The following is a 27,174-nucleotide window of genomic DNA, read 5'->3' on the forward strand; positions in this document are numbered from 1 at the left end:
GGATGGAGTAACGGTCCCACCCATCTGAGACGCACCCCGCGGGAATCAATCTCGTGGGGGCAAGGGAGACGTCCAGTCCTGCTCCTGGGTCCCCGGACTGGAGGCTGGAAACCACCCCCATTCTGTGAGGGTGACGGGGCCCCCGAGTCCCGGAGCCGGGGTTGGGGAGGGGGCGCAGAGGGCTGCGGGGCTGGGGCCGGGCTCCCGGTCCCGGCCGCCGGGCTCCCAGCGCTCCCCTAGCCCGCGGCCCTGGCTCCTGTCCTCACTTCCTTCCCTTTTTGGCTCCGGCGCTCGGAGCGGGCGGACGTAGGGGAGAGCGGAAAGGGAGGGAGGGCCGGAGCCGGCGGGGGAGACAGGGGGTGCGGAAAAGCCGGGGAGGGGACTCGGCCGGGGACCGGAGACCGACGGGAACAGCGGCCCGGGACCCGCGCTGTCCCCACCCGTCCCGAGCAGGTCAGAGCCAGAGCACCCGGTGACCCTGTCTGTTTCCGCACTCGTGACCCCCTCACCCCCCAATGCACCAGGGCGCTGCCACAGTGCGCCGTTATCGCCCCCTCCCCAGCCTCCCTACAGGACTTCCGTCGGGTTACCTGGGCACCCCCCGCGTCCCTGCCCGCTCCCCGGCGCCCACCTGACCACCGCCCGCTCCTGTCTCCCCAGGCGCCCCCATGGCCCGACCCTGCTGACGCCTCGGCCATGCTCCCGCGGCCCCTGCGGCTGCTTTGGGACACGAGCCCCCCCGGGGGAGTGGTGCTGAGCAGCTTCCGGAGCCGAGACCCCGAAGAGGGTGGGGGCCCAAGTGGCCGGGGCGTGGGCGAGGGGCAGGAGGAAGAGGAGGAGGAAGAAGACGAGGTGAGGTGCGGGTGGTGGGAGGTTGCGGGGGGGGGCTATATTTCGGAGACTCCACCTTTCTCTCGCCGTCTCTGTCCCTGAATTTCCTCCTCCCTGCCTCAGTTGTTTCCGCTCCTCCTGCGATCTGCGCGTCCCCCCGCTGCGGGGAGTCCGGCGTTTCTGGGGTTCTCTGTGGCAGAACGCAGGGCCCGCCCGCAGGAACCTGCCCTGGTACTGCCAGGAGCGTCTGGCTGGCTGTCCCGCGGGTCCCGGGCCCCTCCGCCTCTGCCTTAGTGTGTCGGCCTCTTTGGGCACTGAGTTTTGGTCCCTGTCTCCCTCCTGGTATTTGTTTGGCAGGGAGGGGTTTGTTTCCACGGTAACCGCTCCTCGGACTCTGGGATTGGGGAGGGAGCCCTTCGATTTCGTGACCCCTCCCCCTCTCCCGCCTGGCTCTGGGTGGTGGCGGGAAACCAAGGTTTTTGGATCCTGGAGGGACGGTCCTAGGCTGAGCCGGGTGGCCGCCTGCCCTCCCCCGGGGCTGAGTGGTGCCTGGGAGCGGGGTGGGGGCCTCCCGAGGGGCCAGACGTTGGATTTGGGGACCGGAGGCTCTGGACTCCAGGGTCCAGGGCTGGGCGAGGGCAGAGTGACTGGCAGGGCTGGTTTTTCGGGATCGGTTGGGGGAGGGGCTGTGACCACGTGACTCAAGAGTCTACCGTCCTTCCCCCCGCCCCATCATCCCCACTTCCCCTTCTCCTTCCTGTACTGGGATGAGAGCCGCCTCCTTGAGGGGGGGTCTCTAGGGACCAGAGGAAAGGGGCCTGAGGGGAAAGACTAACTTAGGGTTTGTCCAGTTCCTTGGGGGAGGGCGGAGCGTGAGGCTGTGCCTGTGACTGAGGTTTCAGCTTCTCAAGGTCTCTGTCTCTGGCTTTCTGTCTCTCAGTTCCCCTCCTACGCTTTGCACCCTGTTTCTCTGCTGGGTTGGGGTTCAGTTCTAGGGGGAAGGAGCTCCGGTGGTCTCCAGGATCAGGGTTGCATTCCACCTGCTCCCCCACTGCAAACCTTTAGACTCCACCCGGCCCTGACACAGTTTGGGTGGGGCTGTCTGGGCCCCAGTGGGGGAGACCTGGGGTCACCAGCACCCCCAACCCCTCGCACTCGATGGTACTATCCCCTGCCCTCACAGGTGAGGGGTAAGAGGGAGGAGTAGGGTCTGGGGGTGAGGGCTGGGGGCAGTGGGTGATGAGGGCCTGTCTGACCTCCCTTCCTTACTCCTGCAGGCCCCTGTGTCTGTCCGGGATGAGGAGGAGGATGGTGCCACCTTTACTGTCACAAGCCGCCAGTATCGGTCTCTTGATCCCTTGGTGAGATAACCTTGGCTTCTCACCTCTGACCCATTACCCCCAGAAGGGCCAACTTTCTGGCAGGAGTGCTAGGTTGATCTGGAGACCTGGACTCTGCTGTGTGACTTTGGTCAGTCTTTTGCCCTCTCTGAATCTGAGCCTGGGTTATCGTCTAGGTCTGGGGCTTTTTCCAGAAACCTAGGGCAGAGTTGAAGAAAGGGGCAGTGACGGGCCCTCTGTCTCCCCCAGGCCCCGACACCTCCCCCGCGTTCCTCCCGAAGGCTTCGAGCTGGCACCCTGGAGGCTCTGGTCAGACACCTGCTGGATGTCCGGACATCAGGGGCTGATGTGACCTTCACAGCAACCTTCCTGGCCACCCACCGGGCCTTTACCTCCACACCTGCTCTGCTCGGGCTTATGGCTGACAGGTCAGGGTCATAAGGGACCAAGGTTCATAGAGGTGTTGGACTTCCTAAAGCCAGAATATCGTACCAAAATATTCAAAGCCACTGGGGGCTGGAAAAAAACAGAGATGGAATCTCTTCCTTTCCCCAGGCTGGAAGCCCTTGAATCTCATCCTGCTGATGAACTACAGAGGACAAAAGGGTGAGTGACTCCTAGTTCTTAGCCTCCAAGTCCCCTCTGCCCAAGCTGCAGCTTGACATCTGACCCCTGGCTGATCCTCCTTCTCCCAGGGTAGCCATCTCTGTGCTGTCAACCTGGCTAGCCTCTCACCCTGAGGATTTTGGCTCTGAGGTCAAGGGTCAGCTTGACCGGCTTGAGAGCTTCTTGCTTCGGACAGGGTATGCAGCAGGGGAGGGTGTTGGGGGGGACAGCGCTGACCTCATCCGAAACCTCAGGTCCCGGGTGGACCCCCAGGCCCCTGACCTTCCTAAGCCCCTGGCCCTCCCCGGCGATCCCCCTGCTGACCCCACGGATGTCCTGGTGTTCCTCGCTGACCACTTGGCCGAACAGCTGACCCTGCTAGATGCGGTGAGACCCTGACCTGTGACCCTCATGCCCCCTTACTAACCTTTCCCTGACTCCAGATCCTTTCCTTGCTTCCAGCCCTTCCTACCCTCCTCTGTCTACCCAGTTTTGACCTTCCCCGTTTCCCCTTGGTTGTTACCCTTCAAATCCTGTGCCCCTTTGGGTTCCTTGGCCACCTGAGATCCTCACACCCCTAATATTGGAAGGCTGGTTCCCTTGACTATGAACTTTAACCTCTGACCTCTTCCCCACAGGAATTGTTTCTCAATCTGGTTCCCTCTCAGTGCCTGGGGGGCCTGTGGGGTCACAGAGACCGGCCAGGACATTCTCACCTCTGCCCATCTGTGCGAGCTACTGTAACACAGTTCAACAAGGTGGCAGGGGCAGTGGTCAGCTCTGTCCTGGGGGCTATCTCAACTGGAGAGGAGCCTGGGGAGGTGACCATACGGCCACTCCGTCCGCCCCAGAGGGCCCGGCTTCTGGAGAAGTGGATCCGAGTGGCAGAGGTAAGAGAGAAGATTGGCCCTGCTGGGGACTGTGGTGTGGAGAGAGATCCCACAGCTGTGGCCTCCCTCTGTGACCCCACAGGAGTGTCGTCTACTCCGAAACTTCTCTTCAGTTTATGCTGTGGTGTCGGCCCTGCAGTCCAGCTCCATCCACAGGCTTCGGGCAGCCTGGGGGGAAGCAGCCAGGTGGGGAGGATGGGGCACTGGGCTGGGCTGAGGGCTGGGAGAGGGTGCTGAGCTGCTGGTCCTCAACCTGCTGCCCTCCATCCCCCAGGGACAGCCTCAGGGTCTTCTCCAGCCTCTGCCAGATTTTCTCAGAGGAGGATAATTATTCTCAGAGCCGGGAGTTGCTCCTGCGGGTGAGGCCCTGTTCCCTGGCCTTCCTAGCCATCCCTGCGCCTCCCCCGCCCTCATTTCTCCTTGTTCTGTCACCCCCAGGAGGTGAAAGTGCAGCCCTCTCTGGAGCCAAATTCCAAGAAGGCCCCGAAGTCTGGCTCCCGGGGTGGGGTGAGTGCCTGGGGGGTGGTTGTGAAGGAGTAAGGAGAGTGTGTTGCGGGGTGCAGTCAGAGGGGTGGGAAAAGGCACAGTGGGGTGAGGACAATTCCCTTTGTCCTCTGAGGCATAGGATGGGGAAGTGCAAGGGCAGGAGCCCTTGGGTCAGTGCAAGGGTGCCTGACTCTGTCCTCTGGTCTCAGGGTGTGGTCCCATACCTTGGCACCTTCTTGAAGGACCTGGTGATGCTGGATGCAGCCTCCAAGGATGAGCTTGAGGTCAGTGGTGTGTTCAGTGGAATGCTAGAACCAGGGGTTCAGGGCCAAACAGGCCTCCCTCCAGGAAGGTGCTCAGGCATGAGCGCTGAGGCCGCACCAGGGCTCGGGCCCGAGCGCCAGGGTTCTGGTTCTGTCGCTTTGGTGAGCTGCGTAGCCTTGTGCCCGAGTGACCTGCGAATGGGAAACTAGTGACAGTGTCTACATCTGTTAGAAAGGTTAAATGCATTCATCCTTGGCCAATGCTTAGAACATGCCTGAAATTTAAGCATACACAGACTTGGTTAAATGATTGAATACTGGAACTTTGGGCAAGTTCCTAATCCTCTCTGAGCCCTAATTTTCTCTTCTGTAAAGTGGACAGTTTCTAACCTGAGATACTCAATTTAGAGGGTAAGGAAGAGTGCTTAGGGAATGACAGATACAGGGGGGAAGGTGTCAGAGAGGTGCCTGTATTTGGGAGGGGTGTAGTCTCTCTGACAGGGTTGGACTCTTACCCACCCCTTTATTCTTGCAGAATGGATACATCAATTTTGACAAGCGGAGGAAGGTGAGGGGATGCTTGGGCTGGGTGCTAGATATCCCTAGCCACGTCCCAGGAAGGGGAGAAGGAAGGAGGGGAAAGTCGGGATCCCTGAGTTTTGGCTCCTACAGTCTGAGGGTCCCTTCCTAGGAGTTTGCTGTCCTTTCTGAGCTGCGGCGGCTCCAGAATGAATGTCGTGGCTATGACCTCCGACCCGACCCTGACATCCAGCAGTGGTTACAGGGGCTCCGGCCACTGACAGAAGCCCAGAGGTGACTTGCGGGGTGAGGTTGGGACTTCAGGGCTCAGGCTGGGTATGGGGGTCATGTGTCACATCCTGACCTCTGCCCATTGCCCCTTTCCCCAGCCATCGAGTGTCCTGTGAGGTGGAGCCACCTGGTACTGGTGACCCTCCTGCCCCTCGAGTGCTTCGGCCTACGCTGGTCATCTCGCAGTGGACAGAGTGAGGGAGTCATGGCTGGGGGGTAGTCTCTTGGGGACTTGCCTTCTTCCTCTGACCCTCCCAATCCCCTGCCACTCCAGGGTTCTTGGTTCTGTTGGGGGTCCCACCCCACTTGTCTCCTGGGACCGGCCCAATGTTGGGGGAGATGAGGTGCCTGGAAACCCTGCTCCTCTGTTGACTCGCCTGGCCCAGGTGAGCTCTGCTCCTGACCTCTGACCTCAACACTGACCCCGACTCTTGTGAATGTTTCTTCCTTGACCTCCCTGCCTTCACACCAGTCCCCCATGTTGTTTGCCCCCAGCATATGAAGTGGCCATCTGTGTCATCTCTGGACTCCGCCCTGGAAAGCACTCCATCCCTACACAGTCCGGCTGGCCCCAGCCACCTCTCCCCCCCAGCATCCTCTCCTAGGCCTTCTCGAGGTCACCGCCGTTCAGCTTCCTGTGGTTCCCCACTCAGTGGGGGTGCAGAAGGGGCCTCCAGGGGGCCTGCATCCGGGGGAGGGGGCTCTGGGCCAGGGGCTTCTGATTGTCGAATCATCCGAGTCCAGATGGAGCTGGGGGAAGATGGCAGTGTCTACAAGAGCATCTTGGTGAGGGGCCATGGGCTGGGAGATGGGGGTGAGGATGGTGCTTTGTGGGATCACATTCTTAGGTTTAAACCCAAATGGGAGGGTGATTGTAGTTTTAATTCTGACCATTCTATTTTAAAGCATTGTTAGCTGTGGCACCTGAACTTTTGGTGGCCTGTTAGATTTTTAGAACAAACAGCAGTTGTCCCCACAGGGAAGCAGCCCTATTTCACTAGGCATGTGAGTTGGCCTGTGGAAGACAGGAGGCCACCACATTGGGTTTCCCTGTTCACTCATTGGAGTGGCTGTGGTTAGAGCAGGGGTTCCCAGTCTTTTTTTGGCCATGCCCCACCTAAGCATCTCTAAATCCTGATGCCCCTTCCCCCATGACATCTTATTCAAAAAGTGAACTCCTAGTCATGTGGAGGAAGCCTAAAAGGCCATTAACTTGGTCTAAACAAGCTTCCAAAGAACATGGCATCCGTGAAAGAGAAAAAGAATGAAAGGACAGCTGAAGTACTGAGGAAGAAATCACTAAGAAATTGTTAAAAAATAGTATGAAGTGATATGAAAAAATGGCAGTTTCAAAACATAATAGAGAACTGAAATGCATAAATGTCACTATATATATACTGTATATGAGGCTCCTAGGACCATAAGAAATGCAAAAAGTCACTGTTAATAACTCATTCTCGAATGCATAAATGTCACTATATATATACTGTATATGAGGCTCCTAGGACCATAAGAAATGCAAAAAGTCACTGTTAATAACTCATTCTCGAATGCATAAATGTCACTATATATATACTGTATATGAGGCTCATATGAGGGTGTGTGCCCCACGTTGGGAACCACTGGGTTAGAACACTGGTCATTGCACCAAACGGTCAGGGGTTCGATTCCTGATCAAGGGCACTTACCTGGATTGCAGATTCGATCCCTAGCCCCAGTTGGGGTGTGTGCAGGAGGCAACTAATCAATGTGTCTCTCACATCGATGTCTCTCTCTCCCCTTCCACTCTCTCAAAAAAAAAAAAAAAAAATGTATTGGACACGGGTAACCTTTTTTGGTTGGGAGATCAGTGGCTGGGGTTGGAAGGATGAGAAGCAGAGGTTATTCTGGTCAATTTATTGCTCTTTTGGTTTCCTGTCCTGCCAGGTGACAAGCCAGGACAAGGCTCCAAGTATCATCAGTCGTGTCCTTAAGAAAAACAATCGTGATTCTGCAGTGGCTTCGGAGTATGAGCTGGTGCAGCTGCTACCAGGGGAGCGAGGTCAGAGACGTGGGAGGAGAGTGGTGCCCATCAGTGGGAATGCGTCTATATCCAGGTGGTTATTGGGGGAACAACTGTGTTTGAGCTTGACACCTCCTCTCTGTACCTACAGAGCTGTCCATCCCACCCTCCGCCAATGTCTTCTATGCTATGGACAGAGCTTCACACGATTTCCTCCTGCGGCAGCGGCGAAGGTCCTCTACTGCTACACCTGGCCTTGCCAGCGGCCTCTCTGCCTCAGGAACTCCCCCAAGTGAGGGAGGAGGGGGTTCCTTTCCCAGGATCAAGGCAACAGGACGCAAGATAGCCCGGGCACTGTTCTGAGGAGGAAGCTCTCTTGGCTCACAGAACTCTTTGGTGACCACACCAGACGTGGGTAGCCATGCTGAATGGTGGCAGTTACATTGCATTGGGAAGAAACCCAGAAAGGTGGCCAACTACCCTGGGACAGTGAAGTGCCACTGGTTTGTCAGACAGCCAAGAGATCCCTCCCTGTGGGAACTGGTAATGAAGTTGGATACCTTTGTATAACGCCCCTTTTCCATGAATGTAGCACATGGCCATGCCAAGGGCCAAGGGAAGGCCTAAAAGTAGGGGGAGAAGAAAGACCTAGAGGCTCTGAGTCCCAGGAAGAGAGGATAACAAGAAGTAGGTTCCTGTTCTGGGGGTTCCTGTCACTGTGACAACACTAAAATAAACCAAAACACTACCTGAATTCTACTCCCCTGTCCTGGCAGTGTATGAACCAGCTGCTGGGAGTGTGGGTGGGGAGCTGGTTGGAATTTAGATTCCATGGAACATGAAGGGAACCTTTCTATCCCAATGAAGATCTGAAAGTGGAGTCTTGCCGAAAAACCATGTCCTCAGAATTCTGGTTTATTCCTTCCTAGCAACCTCTCCATCCCTGGTCCCTTTATTTGCTCTTAAATTTTTCTCCTTAGTTGTCATAGATCCATGTCAAGTACTAGCCACTCATTTAAAGTGATCAGAATGAAGAACTCCCCTGGCTGCAAATTTGTAAGAAACAATTTTAGGACAAAGACATGAAGAACTTTGTGGGCAATGTACAAACTTGGAAGAGTTAGAACATCACAAAGTATGTGCTAGGATTTAAATCAGTCCAAGCTACATTCAAACAAATTCTAAGAGACTAAAAAGAACTAAGATGCTGAGGCTACTTGGGAGGATAAGAAATCCTAGTACTGAGGTCCCCCTTTCTTCCTGGGGTCTCAGATGAGAGGACTGAATTAAACTCATCTTCCCAACAACAGTTGCATTGTAAATGCCCTCATGTTTCCTAAAGGGGCATGCCAACCAAGCTAAGTGTTATATATAGATGAGGCTTGAGATATTTTAGATTTTAGTCTCAAAAAAGGATGGATGACTCACAAAGATTCCAGTTGCAAGAATTTGGACTTTGACGTAACAGGTGGTGTATATACATTAGGTGGAAGGGGCTGGGATAATGGATGAAGACAATTATGACAGAAGTGGCTGGTCAAACAGCCAGGTGTTTTCACATTTTATTAGCCACAGTATAGACCCTAGAGCTGCCTGGGTTCTCCCTGCCCCCCGACCATAGGGTCAGGCCTTGCCAGGAGCCCCTGCCTTTGCCGCCTGGGCCCGCTGGAACTCCTGCTGCAGCTGAGCAAGGGTCTCCCTCTGTTGCTCTGACTGCTGCTCGAGGTCCCGGAGCTGGGATTCGTATCGCTTACTGAGAAGAGGCAAGAGAGACAAGCAAATAAGTTAGGGAGACTTACTGAGGATGCTGAAGGCAAGAAAGATCAGTGGACAACTTGAGATCTAGGGCAGGGAGGGGAAGAGGTTAAAGGGGAAGGGATTGGAGGAAGTGGACAATAGGGCTGCTCTAGAGCTCCTCAGTGGTTCCCAACACCCCTCCGGTGGTGTCAGGCGCATCACAGGGTGGGGGACAAAGACTCACATTTCAGCTGTGATATAGTCCAGTCTCTTCCCTACTGTGGCCCGAGCCTCCCCCAGCTCCTGTTTGACCAGCACGGGACCCAGAAGTTTAAAGACCACGTTGGACCCATCCAGCAAGGCCAGTTCCTGGTGGAGGCGTGGGGCACATAACGTCAGAATCCTTTCCAGTACAGCCCCCTCCCTCCTTGCCCCACAAATCCCAATCTCACCTCCTTCACGATATTATTTTCTGTTAGTTGTGCTTCAAGCTTCTGCCGCCCTGACATGGATTTACTCAAGTCTGGGGGTGGGGGAGTGTGGGTGGCAGGAAAGACTATTAGAGAAAACACATGTGCTACCAGACCCCACAATCCTAGTCAGAAGAAGATGGAGGTGGGGAGGCAGTCAAGGATGGGGCGGCGCGTCTGGGGTGGGGAAGAAAACATGACCTTAGTATGGCTTTGGGTTCGGAGTGAGTGCAGGGATCGAGGGAAGCTGCGCCGACCTTCTCCCTTACCCTTCTGCAGCTGCTGGTATTTCTCCACTTCTCCCTGTAGCTTCTTCTGGATCAGCTCAGCCATGGCGGCGACGAGCCTGCGGGAGAGGGGCGCTGGGTCTCACACTCTGGAAGGCACCCGAGCTCCTTGTAATGGTCTGGCTTGCGGAGATGACAGCACTCTTGAGCGGCGGCCTCTCGGGGCACAGCAGCTTCTCCCGTTCGTATCCACACGGCCCAGGCCGTAGGAGGTGGCAGTTGAAACGAGACCCCAAACCGAAACCCTGCCTCACTTGTTCTCCCTTCAGTAATTATAAACCCGGAAGTAAACAAAGAATGCTGGGAATGCTACCATCTGATGCATGCCGAGAATTGTAGTTCAGACGCGTTTAATAAGCGGCGTTCTGCTAAAAATACAAATTTTGAAGATTCCAGGAAAGATGGGGAAGCGAAGATGGAAAAATCAACCGCACCGTTTCTTGGGACCTGGTCCCGGACTTGCCTTTCTTTCGTTACTCGTGCATAAGCTGCCACTCGGAGGAGCGGGACCAACGTCCGCCTGGCCCCTTAAGGGCGAGCTGCCCTCATTCAAGATGGCGACTGTAGGCTTCACACCTGGTACAGCGCTGATTGGATGAGGGCTGGAGGACTTCCGGGAGATACCTGTGAGACTGTGGGACAGCTGAGAGGAGTTGGCACGTGGATCGTCCCTAGGGTGGGCAGGATGGATACTGCCCCCAAGCCGGGCAGGGATATCTCTCCCAAGAAAGATAAACTTCAGAACAAGAAAAAGGTAGAGATCTTCCTGGGGCGGAAGGAAAGTTTTCAACCCAGGGTCGGAGGGGCGGGGCAGGGGCAGCGGAGCATCAGGGCTTCTGATCTGCCCGTGGAAACCGCCACGAGCCGAGGGGGCCTGATTCGGTGGTTGAGCATTGACCTATGAACCAGGAGGTCATGTTTCGATCCCAGTAGGGGCACATGCTCGGGTTGCAGGCTCGATCTCCAGTGCGGGGCGTGCAGGAGGCAGCCGTCAATGATTGTCTCATCATTGGTGCTTCTCTCTCTCCCTTCCTCTCGGAAATATATATATATAAAAGAAACCGCGGCGATACTGGGAGGAAGAGATCACTCCGACCACTGCTACAGCCTCTCCAGAGCCCCTTCCTAACAAGAGGAGGAATGGAGAGCTCTGCCCCCAGAAGCCAAAGAACACTCACACCCCAAAGAAGTCTCGCATCTCCAAGAAGCCCCAGATCTTAAAGAAACCCCGAGAACAGAGGAATGCGGAGCCTCCGCGGAGCTTGTCGGGGGTGAGCATGGGACCTGATAGGGTAGCGGGGCAAGTTTCCTTGTGCTTTGAGGATGCGAAGGTTGGGTTCAGTTCAATCCGAGCCTGTCAGCGAATTGCCTCCTCCCTGCCCCAGGCCCAGGACCCATTCCCAGGCCCCGCCCCGGTCTCTGTGGAGGTTGCTCAGAAGTTCCGTCGCATTGACAAATCCAAAAAGGTGAGGACCAGTCTGAGAGGGGTTGCAGGCAGGGAGTGTCTGGATGAGATGGATGGAGACGGGACCAGGTGGCTCTCTTGTGACCTCACATAATGTCTTTTTTCCCCCCATATCTTCCCCACCAACGATGTTGTAGCTGCCACATTCTAAGTCCAAAACCCGAAGCCGGCTTGAGGTGGCTGAAGCTGAGGAAGAGGAAATAAGTGTCAAAGCTGCTCGTTCTGAGCTGCTGCTTGCTGAGGAACCTGGGTGAGTGGCCCCTGATCTGGGCCCCTCCAGCCCCTGCTTTATGGGACTGTCCTTTCCTGTTTTCATGTTGGTGCACTTACTTCATATTAGGAAGTTTTACTGCAGCTCCAACACTCATTTGCAGGTTTCTGGAAGGAGAGGATGGGGAGGACACAGCCAGGATTCGCCAGGCGGACATCGTGGAGGCTGTGGACATTGCCAGTGCAGCCAAGGTGAGCCTGGGGATGGGAATGGGCCAGGTAAGACGAAATGGGGACTAGAAGAGGGAATTACTGAAGTGAGCCATTTAGTTCTTGATTCTTTTTTAACTCTTCCCTTTCCTAGCACTTTGACTTGAACTTGAGACAGTTTGGACCCTACAGGCTGAATTACTCTCAGACTGGGAGGTAAGGTTGAATTCTAGTGACTCTGGAACTGGAATGAGGGCACATCTCCTTAACCACTTCAGCCAGGCCCACCTCAGCCATACCTGTGTATGTTTGGGTTGTTGATGTGGGATGTGTCCTGTGATTTGCTTGCATGTGAGGGTGAACACGTATGACATCTCTCCGCTCACCTGGAAAGAAGGGGCTGGCATGAAGACCTCAAATGGTCTGAGGGTGCTCCCCTGCATTGACACCCTGCTTGTTCCCTACCTCCAACAGACACTTGGCTTTTGGAGGGCGCCGGGGTCATGTGGCTGCCCTTGACTGGGTAACAAAGAAGCTCATGTGTGAGATCAACGTCATGGAGGCGGTGCAGGACATCCGGTCAGTGGCCTGTCCATCAGGGGTCAGTGGCGGTGAGACAGCCCTTCTTGATTGAATGACAGCTGTGACCCCTTACCCTCTGCCCTTTCCTCCCAGGTTCCTGCATTCAGAGGCACTGCTTGCTGTCGCTCAGAACCGCTGGCTTCACATCTATGACAACCAGGGAATTGAACTCCATTGCATCCGCCGCTGCGACTGCGTTACGCGGCTTGAGTTCCTGCCTTTCCACTTCCTCCTGGCCACATCTGTGAGTCAGCACAGGGACTGGGTGGGAGCCCCCGAGAAGACCATGCCTCCTCTGGCACCCCGGTAGAGGGGGGACAGCGCAATCAGGACTCATTTCTCTCTCACAGTCAGAGACAGGCTTTCTGACCTACCTTGACGTGTCAGTGGGGAAGATTGTGGCAGCTCTGAATGCCCGGGCTGGACGACTGGACGTCATGACACAGAACCCTTACAATGCCGTCATCCATCTTGGACACAACAATGGTTGGTCCCTGGCTGAGATTTGCCTCTCTGACCATCCTACCCTGCTTTTCTCCTATATTTGTACTTCATGAGTCCCGTAAAGTTGCCTTTTACCTTCCTCTCTGGGCTCCTCTTGATCTGGAGTCCCCATCTTTTCCAAGTTTAATCCCCTCAGTGCCCACTTTGGCTCTTCTTCTCTGACTGCCAGGTACTGTGTCCTTATGGAGTCCAGCCATGAAAGAGCCGCTGGCAAAGATTCTCTGTCACCGCGGGGGGGTCCGGGCTGTGGCAGTAGATTCTACAGGCACGTAAGTCACTTGTTGGGGCATGAGGTGCTGGTGGTCACAGCTGGATAGAAAGGTGTGGAAGACCGAGTGTCTTTAAGAGCACAGACTCTGCATCAAGCTGCCTGGGTTTAAATCCTGGTGCCACCACTGACCAGCCACGTGGGTGTGGGCACATTACATAACTCTGTGTGCCACACTTTCCTCACCTTGAGAGTGGGGGCATGAGTGTCTAGACTCTAGCTCAAGGGTCAGCAAACTTTTTCTATAAAGAGCCTGGTAGGCCTGGCTAGCATGACTCAGTGGTTGAGCATCGACCTACGAAGCAGGACGTCACGGTTTGATTCCTGGTCAGGGCTTCTGGTAGTGGGCTCCATCCCCAGTGGGGCAGGGCGGCGGGGGGAGGGAGAGACAGGCGGTAGCCAATCGATGATTCTCTCTCATCATAGATATTTCTCTTTTCCTCTCTGAAATCAATATATATATGTACATGTACATATATACACATATATAAAAGCCAGATAGTAAATGTTTTAGGCTTTGCTGGCCAAGAGGCAAAATCGAGGTTATTATGTAGATATTTGTATAATAATAAGAAAAAAAAACAGTATCACAAATTTTTATTTTTATTTTATTTATTTATTTATTTATTTATTTATTTATTTATTTATTTATTTATTTAAATTGGTTTTTTACAGAGAGGAAGGGAGAAGGAGAGAGATAGAGAGTTAGAAACATCGATGAGAGAGAAACATCAATTCAGTTGCCTCCTGCACACTTTCTACTGGGGATGTACCCACAACCAAGGTACATGCCCTTGACCGAAATCGAACCTGGGACCCTTCAATCCACAGGCCAATGCTCTATCCACTGAGCCAGACTGGTTAGGGCTATCACAAATTTTTAAACAATGAAATTCAAAATGTAATAATTGAATGCAGTATTTTTCAAATACAGGTCTACTAATGAGAAGAATTAGATTCCTCTTTTTGAGATATATTGCTTAATTGATATTCAGAGTTAGTGTTCAAAGTCATCAAACTTGACTGCAAATGTGTATCTGTTAATGTTGATCTGTAGAGAGATTTTACATATTTTATCCTTGACAATGTCTTGCAGATAGGCAGGTAATGAGGCAGGTGGCTGGGAGGTGCTTAGATTGCTGTCAGGGTATGACCGTGTGGCTGCGACTCCAGCAGCAGCAGAAAGTGATCCCATGTCAGTGTCTGTCTTGACCACTCTGCTGTGCTAATGTAGCGCGAAAGCAGTAGAGTGAACATGGTTGTGTTCCAATAAGACCATTTGTGGACACAATTTCATATAATTTTCTTGTCTTGAAATATTCTTTTTTTAAAAAAATATATTTTACTAGAGGCCTGGTGCACAAATTTGTGCACAGGTGGGGTTCGGCTGACCTGCCCTCATCGGGCTGGGCCGGCTGTGGAGCAGGGCCACAAGCAGTTGGCTGGCCCGCCCCACCCCCAATCGGGGTGAGCGGGCGCCGATCAGGAGCGGGGCCAGCTAGGGGGAGGGACAGTGGACAGTTGGCCAGCTGGCCCCACCCCCTGGTCGAATTCCCGGTCAAAGTCCCAGTTGAGGGGACAATTTGCATACTAGCCTTTTATTATATAGGATTGATTTTTTACGGAGAGGAAGGAAGAGGGATAGAGAGTTAGAAACATCAGTGAGAGAGAAACATCGATCAGCTGCCTCCTGCACACCCCCTACTGGGAATGTGCCACAACCAAGGTACATGCCCTTGACCGGAATCGAACCTGGGACCCTTCAGTCCTCAGGCCAATGCTCTATCCACTGAGCCAAACTGGTTAGGGCCTTTTTATTAATATATTTTTTTAGTATATTTTGATTGATTTCAGAGAGGAAGGGAGAGAGAGAGATAGAAACATCAATGATGAGAGAGAATCAATCAGTGCCCCACACCGGGATCATGCCCACAACCCAGGCATGTGTCCTGACCAGGAATCGAACCGTGACCTCCTGGTTCATAGGTCGATGCTCAACCATTCAGCCACACTAGCTGGGCTTGAAATATTCTTTTGATTTTTTTTTCCCAACCACTTAATGTAAAAATCATTCTCAGCTGTAGGTGGTGGGCCGGATTTGTTTCGCCATAGTTTGCCAGTCCTGGGCTAAGCTCAAAAAGCTGTTGTAGACAGTTGATCTCTTCCCCTTACCCTCACCCTCCCCTACCTTCCCTGAGGTTTGAGTCGGGGGTGGGTAGGAGGGGCAATGGGGGGATAAGGACACATATGTAATACCTTAATCAATAAAGAAATTAAAAATAAAATATATAGATAGCAAAAAAAAAAAAAAAAAAGCTGTTGTAGATGGTAAAGCGAGTTCAGGCACATAGAGCTTAGCATGGAGCCAGTGAACAGGGAGCATTGCCTTCATCGTCGCCGTCAGTAAACACACTGTTCCCTTTAGGTCTGGCTGGTGTGAGGGCAGGGAGGTGGGTTTGCTTGGAATTTCTGTGCTTCCTGAGAGTATTTGCATTTCACAGCTGTTCTGTCTGGTGTGTATGTGTGTGGATCTGGCGGAGAGTTTTTCACACAGATTCCTGTGTGTTTTCTTCTAATTCCTTTCATTCATCAGGCCTTCGCTGGGCTCTGTGCTAAGGTTCTGGGGCATAAGGATGAATGGGCCATTGAGCCTGCCTTGCTGCAGTGCTGCAGTTACACTTCTTTCACAAAAACAGGTAGCAGTAGTTTTCAGGGATGACTGATTGGCCAGGTGGGGCATCTAGGTGCTACTCAGTTGTCTCTGTCACCCCAGACTTGATGTGTCTATCACTGGATCGGACACCCAACTCCCAGGCTCCTCCTTGCCTGCTCCTTTTCTGCCACATTTTCCTGTTGCACACAATTTGACTTCTTGGACACCACTAGCTAGCTACACAGCCCTGTGTTCCTTAGCCACCCGGAGGAGCAGAATTCAAAAGCACTGTTTGCCAAGCGCTGTCTGGATGCCCAGGCTCTGCTGTTCATGAGCCCCGTGAGGTCCTGACTGCCTGTCCCTCAAAGGTCCCTGCACATGTTTCTCTCCATCCTTGCTGTCTCAGTGGTCATGTGTGGTGCTCTCGGCCTGCTTCCAGCCTCAAGCCTTCCTCCTGCCTTGCTCCCCGGGAGTTGTCAGAACAACCTTCCCCACAAGCTGCTTTCCTTCTTTTACCCGCTGCTCAAGAATCCTCTACGTTAAATAGAAACTACATAACTTTGTTTTTAAGTTGTTTGAAAGGAAATCAGGAAAAGGAAAAGCGAAGTGGCCCCACCTTATGAAAGTCTCCAGTGGCTCGGACCCCTTGGACTCCCAGAGTTGTATCTTTGGTGCCAAGTGAGTTGGTTCTGCCTCTTTGGCCCCATAGCTGGGCCGGCCTGTCTAGTGCGAGGCCCGTCCCGGGCTTGCTGCCTTCTGTAGTTTGCCTTCCGGGGCTGCCTGGGTCAGCTGCTCCTCTTCTGGGGCTTAATGAGCTCGTTCACTGAGCTTTGCTCAACACCAGTGCTGAATGGCTCCGGTCTCTGACCACAGGTCCAGCCCCCAGGTCCTCCGCAGGGGCTCAGGGGCTCCAGAGATGAGGCTCGCTGTCTTCCATAAGAGGCTGTTTGGAATTGGATTCCAAATGGGATTGGATTCTCAAAGCTGGACTGTTTACTACGCTTAGTCACATGGTAGCGTGGCCTGCATGTCCACCTGGTATTTGCACAGGTTCCCAGAGGTGGGTGAGGAGTCAGGATGTGCCCCGGAGTTGTTGGTGCACTGACGGGTGTGGCCCTGTGCCCCAGGAGCCCTTTGGTGGAACTGGGCCCTGATAGTCTTGTCAGAAGTATCCAGCTGGGCCCTTTGCTCTTAGGAACTCTTCAGTCCCCTCCTCCTGGGCTCATAGCCACAGCGAGAGAGAGCACCTTGGCCCTTTACAAATGTGCGTCTCCTGGCCTGGCTGGCTCCTCTCCAGCCTCCCTCACTGAGGAACAGCTTGAACACAGGCAGAAAGGCAGCCTCTGAAAATAGACGAGCTGTGCAGTGCCCAGTTTCTTGAGAGGATCTGGTCAGCGACCCAGCCCTCCTCTGGGAAGGGGGTGGAGTCGGGCCCTCTAGCACGTGGCTGCATGACTGTCTAAGGTTTCCTCAGGTCCATGTTGTCTTCCGTGGTGGCTTGCGATGGCCAGAGGGCACGACTGGGGCGTTAGAGTCCCAGTCTGACTCGACAGAGCCCCTGCAACTTGTCCCCTGTTGACCCTCCTGGCCTGTTTCCTGCCAGACCTGGAAACACCCCTCCGCCTCCCCTCTCCTGCTCATCCATTTGCACTTGCTGTGTCTGCTTCTGCTTTCTGGAGAATCGCTGAGAATGGCTTATATCCCAGTCTCCCTAGGAAAGCGGCCTGACCACTGCAGTCCACCCTCCCTGACCCTCCCCTTTGCTGAGCCGCGTGCTGCCGTCTGTGCAGTGGGATGTCATTTAGGTGCATGTCATGGGCATTCTCCCTTTGGTTCACGACTTGAGTAGGTTAGAGGGCAGATGCTAAAGAAATAGGCCTGCCTTGGATCCTAGATCTACCTCTCGCCCTGCTTTCCTTCCTCTGAGCTTGTTTCCTCATTTGTAAAAGGGAAATACAGCCTAGTTCGAGTTGTGTGACGTGTGACCAGGAGGCTGTTTGCAGTGTTCGGTGTGATGGTTGTGGTTACCATCAGTCTTTTTTCTCCCCAACCAGACTTGATGCCTGGATTCAGCCACAGGCCTGCTCAGTAACCCCTGAAATAATTGGTCCTCCCTAATCCCCCAGGTACATGGCCACCTCTGGCCTGGACCACCAGCTGAAGATCTTTGACTTGCGAGGGAAGTTCCAGCCTCTGAGTGCTCGGACCCTGCCCCAGGGAGCGGGGCACCTGGCCTTCTCCCAGCGGGGACTGCTGGCCGCAGGAATGGGTGATGTGGTCAACATATGGGCAGGGCAGGGCAAGGCCAGCCCACCCTCCCTCGAGAAGCCCTATCTCACCCACCGGCTCTCAGGCCACGTGCATGGCCTTCAGTTCTGCCCCTTTGAAGATGTGCTGGGGTTGGGGCACAGTGGGGGCATCACCAGCATGCTGGTCCCTGGTAAGTGGGCCAAGGGGTGGGCCTGAGATAGCTGGGAGCAAGGGGCCTGGTCAGGCTGGAATGCTGAACTGGATTCTTGTTTATGGCTCCATGGTCTTCCCTCCCCGCAGGGGCTGCTGAGCCCAACTTTGATGGCCTGGAGAGTAATCCGTACAGGAGCCGGAAGCAGAGGCAGGAGTGGGAGGTGAAGGCCCTGCTAGAGAAGGTGAGGATGTGGGGACTGGGGTTGGGGTTGGGGTTGAGGAAAGCTCTCATACTGGGGGTCTTGGAAAGAGTTGGATTCAGCCTGGCTTCAGTCCCCCTTTGGGGTCACCCTCCTCACCCATTCCTGTCCCCCTCTCTGTGACGCCTCCAGGTACCTGCAGAGCTCATTTGTCTGGACCCACGAGCCCTGGCAGAGGTTGATGTCATCTCTTTGGAGCAGGCAAAGAAGGAACGGAGAGAGAGGCTGGTAGGGAGCAGACCCGAGTCCCAGGCACAGCCTCACCCACCACATCCCAGGAGTGTGGTACAGCAGGTGGGTGCTGCCACAGTTCCCTGTCTCTGAGGCTGTTACAGACTTCACTCCTGTCCCCTTCCCCAGGGCTACGACCCAGAGTCCAAGGCTCCCTTCCAGCCAAAGCCAAAGCTGAAGGGCCGAAGCTCAACAGCAAGCCTGGTGAAGAGGAAGAAGAAGGTCATGGACAAGGAACACAGGGTAAAGGAGCATTTGGGGGTGGGCCAGGCCTCCCACAGGCTGTACCCTCCTGCTGGTGCCTCTGTCCTTGCCAGCCTGCCACTTCTCACTTTGCCCCCTATCTTCCCAGGACAAAGTCCGACAGAGCCTTGAGCAGCAGCCACAGAAGCAAGAGAAGGCAGCCAAGCCCGTGAGGGCCCGGCCATCTGCCCTGGACAGATTTGTGCACTGAGCCAGGCTCCAAGATGGCCTGGGAACAACAATCTCTCCCCAAGATCACCTGTGGGGGAATTCCTGTTCCCTGGAATGAGGAGGGGCAGGTGCCCCTCCCCCAACTGGGAATAGACAGCTGGCTCCTGGGGTGGGTAGGTATTAAAGAAGAAAGTGAAGTTTTTGGATAATGTGTCTGGATCATCCTGTGTATTTGTCCCCTTCCTTTGCCCAGCATGGGTCTACTCTAGGATCCAAGTGGTCAGGTGTCCCACCGCTACCGCCACCCCATATCATGTGGTTGCTGTGGCCTTATCTTTGCTCGTTAGGGGCCTTTCTCCTCAGAGAGGCTGTGCTCTCTCTCCCTGGAGATGTGCTTCCCATCCAGCAGGGGCTGGCAGGGCCCAGGCTCCCCAGGCTTGTGTGCCGGGACTCCTGGTGCGGACCACACTGCACTCGAAGTAGAGAGACCAATTTATTGAGGGGCTCCTGCCGTGGATGGGGGATGACCGCAGCATTGTTTTACTTTCCTGATGAGCATCTTTGGGGCTGGCAGGCAAGACCCTGGGTTTCCCTTGAATCCTTCAGGCTTCAGTGATAGACTGAGCATCTTGTGTAAGGAAACTGTCCAGTTGCAGCCAGATGCCTTGGGCCCAGGAGGAAGGTGGGGGAGCTGGCTGGACTCTCAGCTCCTCACTCCTCTCCAGTGGCCCGGGTCCTCTCAGCTGTGAAGCCAGGCTATTACCCGACACCGCAGGATGCCCAGGACTCCCTGGAGCCAGGAGCAAAAGGGCGCAGTCCTTTCCCCATCAGAGCCGCCCACCAGCTTCCAGGCTTCCTGCATCTTCCAGGGATCCAATCTGTGGGACGTCAGCAGGAATTTCCCATAGCAGCACCTGTCCAAGGGATAGTGGGTGGCACCAGCCAGCTTGACACAGTGGGTTGGGGTGAGGCCTCCTCGTCGGGCACTAACCCCCACAAAGACATCTTCCAGTGGCAGAAGGGGTGCCCGGCTGGCCACTTTGAGGATGAGCTGCACAGCGGAAGCTGACAACACATATCCTGTGCCCGAGGCATAGGGTGGGAAAGGGCCCCAGGTGGCAGGCCACTGCTCCTCCGATATTTGGTGCTTGCCCCCTGGAGTCCGAGAGGGGTGCACCCGCCAATGCACGCGGCCCAGGTACAAGAGAGGCATGGGCTGACTCACCGGGGTGGGGCTGCCTCCTTTCCACCCTCCATCTCTAGCCTCAGCCTCTCTCTGGGGCTCCATGCCCCTCTCCCATTGCTCCCAACGGCCCCCTCGCCGGACCAGCTCTGATACCAGTTCCGGAACGTTGACAAACACATCATCGTCGGTCTTGAGGATGTAGCGGGCCATCGGGCAGTGTTTGTCCGCCCAGCTCAGCCCGCTGAGCGTCTTGAGGGTCAGGTTGCGGTAGGAGTCCTGGAAGGCCGCCTGCAATATGTCCCCCTGGGCCACTGACTCCCGTTCCAGGTCGTTCTCATGGGAGCCCCAGGTGGGATGCCGTCCGCTAGGCTCTCCCAGAAGAAAGAGAGTCTGCACCCTAAGCCCTCGGGCCTCGCGCTGCCCGCCCCACGAGGCCCGAATGGCGTTTCTTTGGTTGAGGTTCTCGGGGGCCGTGCTCACCAGGATGAGCAGGAAGGGAGGGGCGCCGGGGCCACCGCAGGCGTCCTCATTGGGGATCAGGAGACGCGGCAGGGCCAGGGGCGGCCCCGGCAAGGCCGGTGCTGGGAGCAGGGACGCTAGCGAGAGGCTCAGCAGCTCCTCCCCGAGGCCCGAGGGCCCGAAGAGGGCCCAGACAATCACCAGCAGCAGGGCGGCGAGGAGAAGGCGCCGGAAGAGGCTGAGGGGCATGGTGCGCCACAGTCAGAGGGAGCCTGGGAGGGGGAGATAGAGGGCGGTTGGAGGGCGCAGAGCCGGCTCTCGGCAGCCCGAGTCCCTAACCGACCACGCCTAGGATGGGGCGAGCGGAGATGGCAGGCGGTACCCGCGCCATAAGGTGCGGAGACAGGGACGCGGGAGGCTAACCGACCACGCCTAAGATAGGGTGAGCGGAGATGGTGGATGGTACCTGCGCCATAAGGTGCGGAGACACGGACACAGGAGGCTACGGCTGGAGCTGCGGGGATGTTACCTGGTTGCTGCCCCGCCACCCTGAAGCTCAGCTCCATGGCTGGCGAAGAGCGGATGCACTAGCTGCCTCCCGCAGGCGCTGAGCGGCAGTCCCGCCCCTTCCCGGGAGGGGTGTGACTCCGCGCGTTCCCAGAACCCCGCCTGCAGCAGCGTGGCAGATACCGGAGGGGGGGCCTTTCTGGGGACGGGAAAGTAATTGAATTGTACCAGTGCGTATTGACGTAGGTCTTCCTCCCCAACCACGTGTTACCTTCGGGTGCAGACCCTCAGTTCCATGTCAAAGAAATTGCACCCTGCCCCCATATTGTAGAAAGCTAGGGTGGCCAAAACCTGCAAAAACTCACCGGGAGCTGCAAGACTAGGCTCAAACTACCTGCACTCTCCACTCCAGCCCCAGGGAAAACTGGTTGGGCTCCCCCTACAGGTTGTGATTATTCCCACTTCCTCATACCTTAAGAGGGTGGGGAGTGATACTATTGCTTAAGCCAAAACCAAGGACACTGGGTAGCTGGGTGGGTACATCAGTGAAGAGACTTGGGAAAAGGACCAACAGGGTCCTCATGATAGCTAGCATTCCCTATCAATGTCCCCAGAAGAAGCAAGAAAAATCACAAGGGAAGCCATAGGTGTATAAACTATTTATTAACAGACGAGGCCTACAGACTTATTTCTTCTTGGACACACCCACAGTGCGACCCCGGCGGCCTGTGGTCTTGGTGTGCTGGCCTCGAACACGAAGACTGTAGGTAAGAAAAGGAGGATCACAGGTCATACACATCACACATAACATCTGGGAAGAGAAGGCAGCACGAAGGGAAAGGAGACCTCCACCCAGACTCACCCCCAGAAGTGGCGCAGCCCTCTGTGGGCCCGAATTTTCTTCAGCCGCTCCAGGTCTTCACGAAGCTTGTTGTCCAGACCATTGGCCAGGACCTGGATTCGGAAGAGGGTGAGGGATGCTTATATTACCCCCGATCTCTGTTGCCCTGCCTTTCTTCAATCTCTCATCTCAATACACACCTGGCTGTATTTCCCATCCTTCACATCCTTCTGTCTGTTCAAGAACCAGTCTGGAATCTTGTACTGGCGTGGGTTCTGCATAATGGTGATCACACGTTCCACCTGGCAGGCAGGACACAGGTCAGATCCCGATGGCACCATTCCGAGGTAGGCCCAGCCCACAGGCCCCATTCCTGGTCCTCACCTCGTCCTCTGTGAGCTCTCCTGCCCTCTTGGTGAGGTCGATGTCTGCTTTCCTCAACACCACATGAGCATATCTTCGCCCTACACCCTGAGGAAAGGTTTTGGAATTGGGCTGGAGTTATTTTTTGGTTTCCTTTATCACCCCAATTGCTTAAAAAAAAAAAAAAAAAAAAAAAAAAAAAAAAAAAAAAAAAAAGCACTGAGGTAGGGCCTGCAACAATCTAGTGCTTGCCCACATGACCTGTACCTCACCCAGTTTTCCAGATAAGAAGCCTAATGATCAAGTAGAAAAGAAGAAAATAGTTTTGTTCAGGCGCAGGGCTGGACCAAGAACTTGGGGCAGATAACCTCTGGAAAGCAGGAACGCCTTTTGTTGCCCAGCATGTGCACTTCCTGATAAATGCTGGCCATTAGACAAAGCGGTGGCACAAAGAGCCTGGCACCTGAAGCTGACACAGCTTCAAAGCAGCAGGTCTTTTGGTCAGCAGGCTTGATCACGGGGTAGGGTTGTCAGCTCCTGGAAACTCTAAACGTCTTTGGATCAGCCACTACATAGCCATGATCAGTTTTATGTATTAATTTTAGAGAGGAAGGAAGGGGGGGAGAAACATCCATTTGTTGTTGCACTTATGCCTTTACAATTGATTCTTGTATATATCTTGAACCCACAACCTTGGTGTATTTGGGACACATTCTAATCAACTGACCTACCTGGCTAGGGCCACCACGATCAGTTTTTAAAGATCACAAACTTGATTCTGTCGGTGCTCAAAGTTGACCAGGCCCTAGGGAACTTATTGCCCAAATCAAACTTACTGGTGGCATCATATAAACACCAACCAAACAGATCTGGACAGTGAAGGATGGTGGCCTCCCATCCAATGTATTTCCATCCAGAATCTCAGAATGTTACCTTATTAGGAATCTTTGAAAATATGGTCAGAATGAGGCTATACTGCATTAGGGCTACCCCCTAAATCCATGTCTTAAGGAGAGGACATGTAGACAAAGAGGGAAAGCCATGTGATAACTAAGTCAAGAAGTTGAAGTGGTGTGGATGCAAGACAAAGGAATATTGAGGGTTGCTGTTGACTATCAGAGGGTAGAAGAGGCAGATAGGATTCCTTGAGCCTACAGAGGGAGCATGCCCTGTGGACACCTTGATCTTGGCTATTTGGTCTACAGAACTGAGACCAAGTTTCGGTTGTTTTAAGCCCAGTCTGTGGTAACCTGTTACGATAGCCCAAGGAGAGATAGTATTTACTCTGTAAGACCAAGTGACCTAGGGCCTTGGCCAGTGTGGCTGTTAGTTGGAGCCTAGTCCCGTGTACCAAGTTCAATTCCCCGTTAGGGCACATGCCCAGGTTGCAGGTTCCATCCCAAGTAGAGGTGTGAATGGGAGGCAAATGATTTGTTTCTCTCCCTCCCTTATAAAAAAATAAACCTTAAGGTGAGGACTTAATATGTGCAGATAAAATAGTATATGTTTGAGATTTACTTTAAAATATGCATGGAAAGGGCATAGATGAAAACAAGATTTCTAGTTTTTAGCTAGACGATACAGTAAACACCTCGATTTTATGGACCCTGATTTAATAGACTTCAGATTTAATGGACAAAATTTCCAGTCAGTATGTCATATGTGAAAAGAAACACCCTATTAATAACCAATATCAGCCTATAATTAAAGCAACAGCTTGTAATTCAGTTATTTTTAACAAAATGTAGCAAATAGACCATACAGTGGTAAAAACACTAGTAATTTCACCAACAAACATTACATAGCTACAATTACAGTCTACATATTTAAGTCCAAGTTTCACTGCTTGTAAACAATGTTCAGGGAATGATTAGCATGTAATCACACTGCATCATGTGAGATAACTAGTTCTATTGTCGTGTGACTATGCAGCAGTTTTTAATGTTTTTATTGATTTTAGAGATAGAAGAAGGGAGAGATAGAAATGAGGATGGCTACGTCCTGCCTGCCCCCTACTGGGGATCCAGCCCACACCTGGGCATGCCACACCAGCCAGGGCTCTGCAGTGGTTCTAACTCGTGCCAGGCCGGATGTGGATGTTCCCCGGCCGGTGCATTTGTTTACTCATGGTGACTGCTGAACACACACACTTATTAAGACCTATTAAGTATAAATTTAAAATCACGGTAAAACATAAAAAACTTCTGTGAAATTAAAGTTTCATACCTAATTTTAATTACACAAACGTTCCTACATAAGTGAAAACAGGTAAACCAGAGGTAAACCAGATCCACAGATGTCCCCTTTTCCATCCAGAAGACTACACTATAGGGAACCAACGGTCATGTTTGCAGTCCAAGGGCCTGGACCACATTATAGAAGAGCTAATACTCTGAAAGTATTTAGAGAAGTACGACTCACAGGGACACTGGCATTTTGGCAGGACAAGTGTTCCTTATACTTCCCAGTCATTAGTAACCCAGAGATGACAGTTATCCCCGATTTAGAGGAAGAACCGAAGACCAGGCAGTCCTAAAGAACACCCATAGCAAAAATCTACATACAAGTGGAAATAAAAACTACCAGGAAGGGATCACAGCAGAGAAATTGTGCAGGATCTTGGTGATCTTTCAACACCTCTTCTTGGTATCTCCCATTCCATTCCTCACCCTTCCCGCAATTAACTGTGCTGACCACTTCAGAGGAACCCCTCCCCCCACTCAGCCCGCCTTTCCCCCATCCCAGGTCCTTAACTAAAGATCAAGCTTTAGTTCTCTTACCAGAGGAAGAGCTAGCTGTCTTTGCTGGCTCTTCACAAAATTAGCAAAAACCTCATCTATAGAAATAACTTTCCCAATAAGCAGGGCATAGGATCTCTAAAGAGACTTCATTCAGTACCTGAAACTGCTTCGGTGTTGTTCTTTGTAAATATATTTTTATTTATTCTAGAGACATAGAGGGAGAGAGAAACATCAATGATCAATTGGCTGCCTCCTGCACACCTCCTACTGGGGATCAAGCATGTGCCCTGACCTGGAATCAGACCTCCAGGTTCTTGGACCCTTGCTCAACCAGTGAGCCAACACCGACCTGGAGGGTTGTTTTAAGTTGACAAGTTATAACACATATTTAACTAATAAATACAAAACCAACTAATTTTGAAGAGGCAGTTTAACAGAAGCACCCCATTAGCCATGGTCACCATTCACCATTTCATTTGTCTCATTACAACCTTTTGAAAAGGAACTTCTGTACTTCACACTGCCTTACTAGTTCCACATAATAGAAGCAACCTTCTTATAAAGGATAAAAGTTGTGATCCCTGGAGTACAGAATTAAGAACCAAGGGAATTGGATGAACCTAGGATTTTAGTTTTAAACAACTCATCAGTTTCCTTTAAAATTCTTTGAAATCAGACAAAAGCATCCCTGATAACATCCACGTCCTAATACTGCTTGAGCACCTATCACACACAAGCTGGGAACTGTGAGGCAGAGACTAGCTCCCCACCCTGGAAGGTGCACATCCTAGTGGGAAAAGAAGTCATTCAGCCATGTCCATGACTAATTACAAGTATTCCAGAGAACAAAAATAGAATGTCACCCTTTGGCTCCAAGAGTTCATTCGTTTGGTGAAGAGATACCCAAGCTTGCATTCACCAAATTATTTCACGCAACGAGCCAAGTACTGGTTCCCCCTTCAACTGGAAAGAGGCAATGACTTTCACCTCTGGAAATGTGAGGAAATGTCCTGCTCATGATGTAGTGACATCCCTCCCAACTATGCTCCTTCGCACCTGGAATCTGTTGGCATTTCTACCCACCCAAGATGCACAATTATCCGATTTATGGGGCACATAAATGTCACAGGAAGGGTTGCTGTTATGATGCACTGAAGGAAGGAGGCAGAAACCAAACACAGAATGACCTCAAGATGATGGCTGACGGTCCAGGAAAATCCCAGCGAATTCATGTAGACAAACCCACTCCCCACCCCCCAGGTGAAATATTCTGGCTTGACCTGAGACTATTCTCTGGCTTTCTTACCTTTCGGGTAAATGTGGAAAGGGGTTCAGGGGGCTACCCAGCAGCTGAGGTGATCTGGTTGGGGCTTGTTTCCTCAACCTTGCCTCACTTATAGCTTAGATCTTAACAACCTAAGTCTCATTTATGTTCTCCACTCCTTGCCCTCCTTTACCTTAATTGCAGTGATGGCAAAGGCTATTTTCCGACGCCCATCGATATTGGTGTTGAGTACTCGCAAAATGTGCTGGAACTTCTCAGGAATCACTAGAGACTGACAGAGATTGGGGGAGAAAGCAGACACCATGAACTATCAAATCACAACCTCAGACAGGAACGTTAAACTCGTCACACAGGGAGCATCGGTCCCCCTTCAGGTTTTCACCAACTGCAAACTCCTTAGTTCTGCGGACAGCAGGAACATGAAATGTTGGGGCTTGGGGGCAATGCAACCTCTGGGAGAGGACAAATCTCCTGTCTCCAAAGTACACTCAGAATGCGGAGGCCAGAGGTCTCCGCACACGCCCAAGCCTTTCGCAGCTTTCCAGCGCCCGGGGAGCGACTCTTCCTTTGGCCCCACTCCCCAGAAACGGAAGTCTTTAGTCGTTCCTTCCCAGGGCGCGATCCAAAGTTCCACACAAAAAGTTGCAGGCCCCTAAAGCAGGGCGTTTTCGGCTCCCTGATAGCAGACCTTCCCTGCCCGGTTCGATGTCGCCGGATCCCCAGACGGAATCGAGTCTTACCATGGCGGCAGCAGCGTGCAGGCCTCCTGTGGAAGAGAAAGCGGAAGTTACGTAATAGTCTTATATAGCGAGCAGGCGGAAGGGGCGGGGTGATGTTGGTGTAGCCTCCGGAAACGGCTTGTGCCGGCGT

The 27,174-nt window shown here is 53.2% G+C and overlaps 5 protein-coding genes across 7 annotated transcripts; 2 read left to right on the forward strand and 3 right to left on the reverse strand.

Moving 5' to 3' along the window:
- The first annotated feature begins 295 nt into the window (after positions 1-295).
- On the forward strand, positions 296-7,988 carry RGL2 (ral guanine nucleotide dissociation stimulator like 2). Its single transcript, XM_080665628.1, has 18 exons — positions 296-453; positions 661-852; positions 2,109-2,192; positions 2,421-2,599; positions 2,727-2,777; positions 2,867-3,164; positions 3,416-3,667; positions 3,750-3,853; positions 3,942-4,026; positions 4,106-4,174; positions 4,363-4,437; positions 4,952-4,984; positions 5,108-5,229; positions 5,325-5,420; positions 5,501-5,612; positions 5,722-6,012; positions 7,153-7,267; positions 7,380-7,988. Exons 2-18 carry the CDS (start codon positions 697-699, stop codon positions 7,589-7,591), a joined length of 2,334 nt encoding a protein of 777 aa, XP_080521754.1. The 5' UTR covers positions 296-453; positions 661-696; the 3' UTR covers positions 7,592-7,988.
- A 767-nt stretch (positions 7,989-8,755) lies between these two features.
- Positions 8,756-10,300, reverse strand: PFDN6 (prefoldin subunit 6). 2 transcript variants are annotated; one of them, XM_080665654.1, is made up of 5 exons: positions 10,186-10,300; positions 9,705-9,781; positions 9,418-9,488; positions 9,210-9,334; positions 8,756-8,981 (listed from the first exon to the last, which is right to left on the reverse strand). In XM_080665654.1, exons 2-5 carry the CDS (start codon positions 9,766-9,768, stop codon positions 8,852-8,854), a joined length of 390 nt encoding a protein of 129 aa, XP_080521780.1. In that variant the 5' UTR covers positions 9,769-9,781; positions 10,186-10,300; the 3' UTR covers positions 8,756-8,851. The 2 variants fall into 2 exon arrangements, with proteins under 2 accessions (XP_080521780.1, XP_080521781.1); XM_080665655.1 differs by having other exon boundaries at positions 10,157-10,246.
- Positions 10,286-19,345, forward strand: WDR46 (WD repeat domain 46). The gene is made up of 15 exons (XM_080665639.1): positions 10,286-10,476; positions 10,781-10,993; positions 11,108-11,188; positions 11,325-11,437; positions 11,562-11,649; positions 11,762-11,823; positions 12,082-12,186; positions 12,283-12,433; positions 12,540-12,675; positions 12,863-12,962; positions 17,741-18,054; positions 18,165-18,259; positions 18,410-18,505; positions 18,638-18,751; positions 18,861-19,345. Exons 1-15 carry the CDS (start codon positions 10,318-10,320, stop codon positions 18,960-18,962), a joined length of 1,929 nt encoding a protein of 642 aa, XP_080521765.1. The 5' UTR covers positions 10,286-10,317; the 3' UTR covers positions 18,963-19,345.
- Positions 19,346-19,402: 57 nt separating this feature from the next.
- On the reverse strand, positions 19,403-21,185 carry B3GALT4 (beta-1,3-galactosyltransferase 4). Its single transcript, XM_080665646.1, has 2 exons — positions 21,034-21,185; positions 19,403-20,839 (listed from the first exon to the last, which is right to left on the reverse strand). Exon 2 carries the CDS (start codon positions 20,814-20,816, stop codon positions 19,662-19,664), a length of 1,155 nt encoding a protein of 384 aa, XP_080521772.1. The 5' UTR covers positions 20,817-20,839; positions 21,034-21,185; the 3' UTR covers positions 19,403-19,661.
- Positions 21,186-21,718: 533 nt separating this feature from the next.
- RPS18 (ribosomal protein S18) lies at positions 21,719-27,111 on the reverse strand. Of its 2 annotated transcripts, XM_080665653.1 has the most exons (6): positions 27,045-27,111; positions 26,477-26,575; positions 22,300-22,386; positions 22,116-22,217; positions 21,937-22,028; positions 21,719-21,835 (listed from the first exon to the last, which is right to left on the reverse strand). In XM_080665653.1, the coding sequence occupies exons 1-6, from the start codon at positions 27,045-27,047 to the stop codon at positions 21,760-21,762; spliced, it is 459 nt and encodes a 152-aa protein (XP_080521779.1). In that variant the 5' UTR covers positions 27,048-27,111; the 3' UTR covers positions 21,719-21,759. The 2 variants fall into 2 exon arrangements, with proteins under 2 accessions (XP_080521779.1, XP_080521778.1); XM_080665652.1 differs by lacking the exon at positions 27,045-27,111 and having other exon boundaries at positions 26,477-27,038.
- Between the last annotated feature and the right edge of the window lie 63 nt (positions 27,112-27,174).

Source organism: Plecotus auritus, assembly GCF_963455305.1.
Source record: "Plecotus auritus genome assembly, chromosome: 4".
Taxonomy (NCBI): domain Eukaryota; kingdom Metazoa; phylum Chordata; class Mammalia; order Chiroptera; family Vespertilionidae; genus Plecotus; species Plecotus auritus.

What these genes read in the sequence shown, in the direction of transcription:
- RPS18 (XM_080665652.1), bottom strand. Translation starts at nt 26,608, where the DNA reads ATGGTGTCTGCTTTCTCCCCCAATCTCTGTCAGTCTCTAGTGATTCCT. An exon ending in TTGCCATCACTGCAATTAAG is followed by an intron (nt 22,387 to 26,476) that starts GTAAAGGAGGGC and finishes ACCTTTCCTCAG; the next exon opens with GGTGTAGGGCGAAGATATGC. An exon ending in AGGATGGGAAATACAGCCAG is followed by an intron (nt 22,029 to 22,115) that starts GTGTGTATTGAG and finishes TTCCGAATCCAG; the next exon opens with GTCCTGGCCAATGGTCTGGA.
- B3GALT4 (XM_080665646.1), bottom strand. Translation starts at nt 20,816, where the DNA reads ATGCCCCTCAGCCTCTTCCGGCGCCTTCTCCTCGCCGCCCTGCTGCTG.
- PFDN6 (XM_080665654.1), bottom strand. Translation starts at nt 9,768, where the DNA reads ATGGCTGAGCTGATCCAGAAGAAGCTACAGGGAGAAGTGGAGAAATAC. An exon ending in AAAATAATATCGTGAAGGAG is followed by an intron (nt 9,335 to 9,417) that starts GTGAGATTGGGA and finishes CGCCTCCACCAG; the next exon opens with GAACTGGCCTTGCTGGATGG. An exon ending in GACTATATCACAGCTGAAAT is followed by an intron (nt 8,982 to 9,209) that starts GTGAGTCTTTGT and finishes GCCTCTTCTCAG; the next exon opens with TAAGCGATACGAATCCCAGC.
- WDR46 (XM_080665639.1), top strand. Translation starts at nt 10,318, where the DNA reads ATGAGGGCTGGAGGACTTCCGGGAGATACCTGTGAGACTGTGGGACAG. An exon ending in AATTACTCTCAGACTGGGAG is followed by an intron (nt 11,824 to 12,081) that starts GTAAGGTTGAAT and finishes TACCTCCAACAG; the next exon opens with ACACTTGGCTTTTGGAGGGC. An exon ending in CCATCTTGGACACAACAATG is followed by an intron (nt 12,676 to 12,862) that starts GTTGGTCCCTGG and finishes TCTGACTGCCAG; the next exon opens with GTACTGTGTCCTTATGGAGT.
- RGL2 (XM_080665628.1), top strand. Translation starts at nt 697, where the DNA reads ATGCTCCCGCGGCCCCTGCGGCTGCTTTGGGACACGAGCCCCCCCGGG. An exon ending in GCCGGGAGTTGCTCCTGCGG is followed by an intron (nt 4,027 to 4,105) that starts GTGAGGCCCTGT and finishes TGTCACCCCCAG; the next exon opens with GAGGTGAAAGTGCAGCCCTC. An exon ending in AGTCTGGCTCCCGGGGTGGG is followed by an intron (nt 4,175 to 4,362) that starts GTGAGTGCCTGG and finishes CTCTGGTCTCAG; the next exon opens with GGTGTGGTCCCATACCTTGG.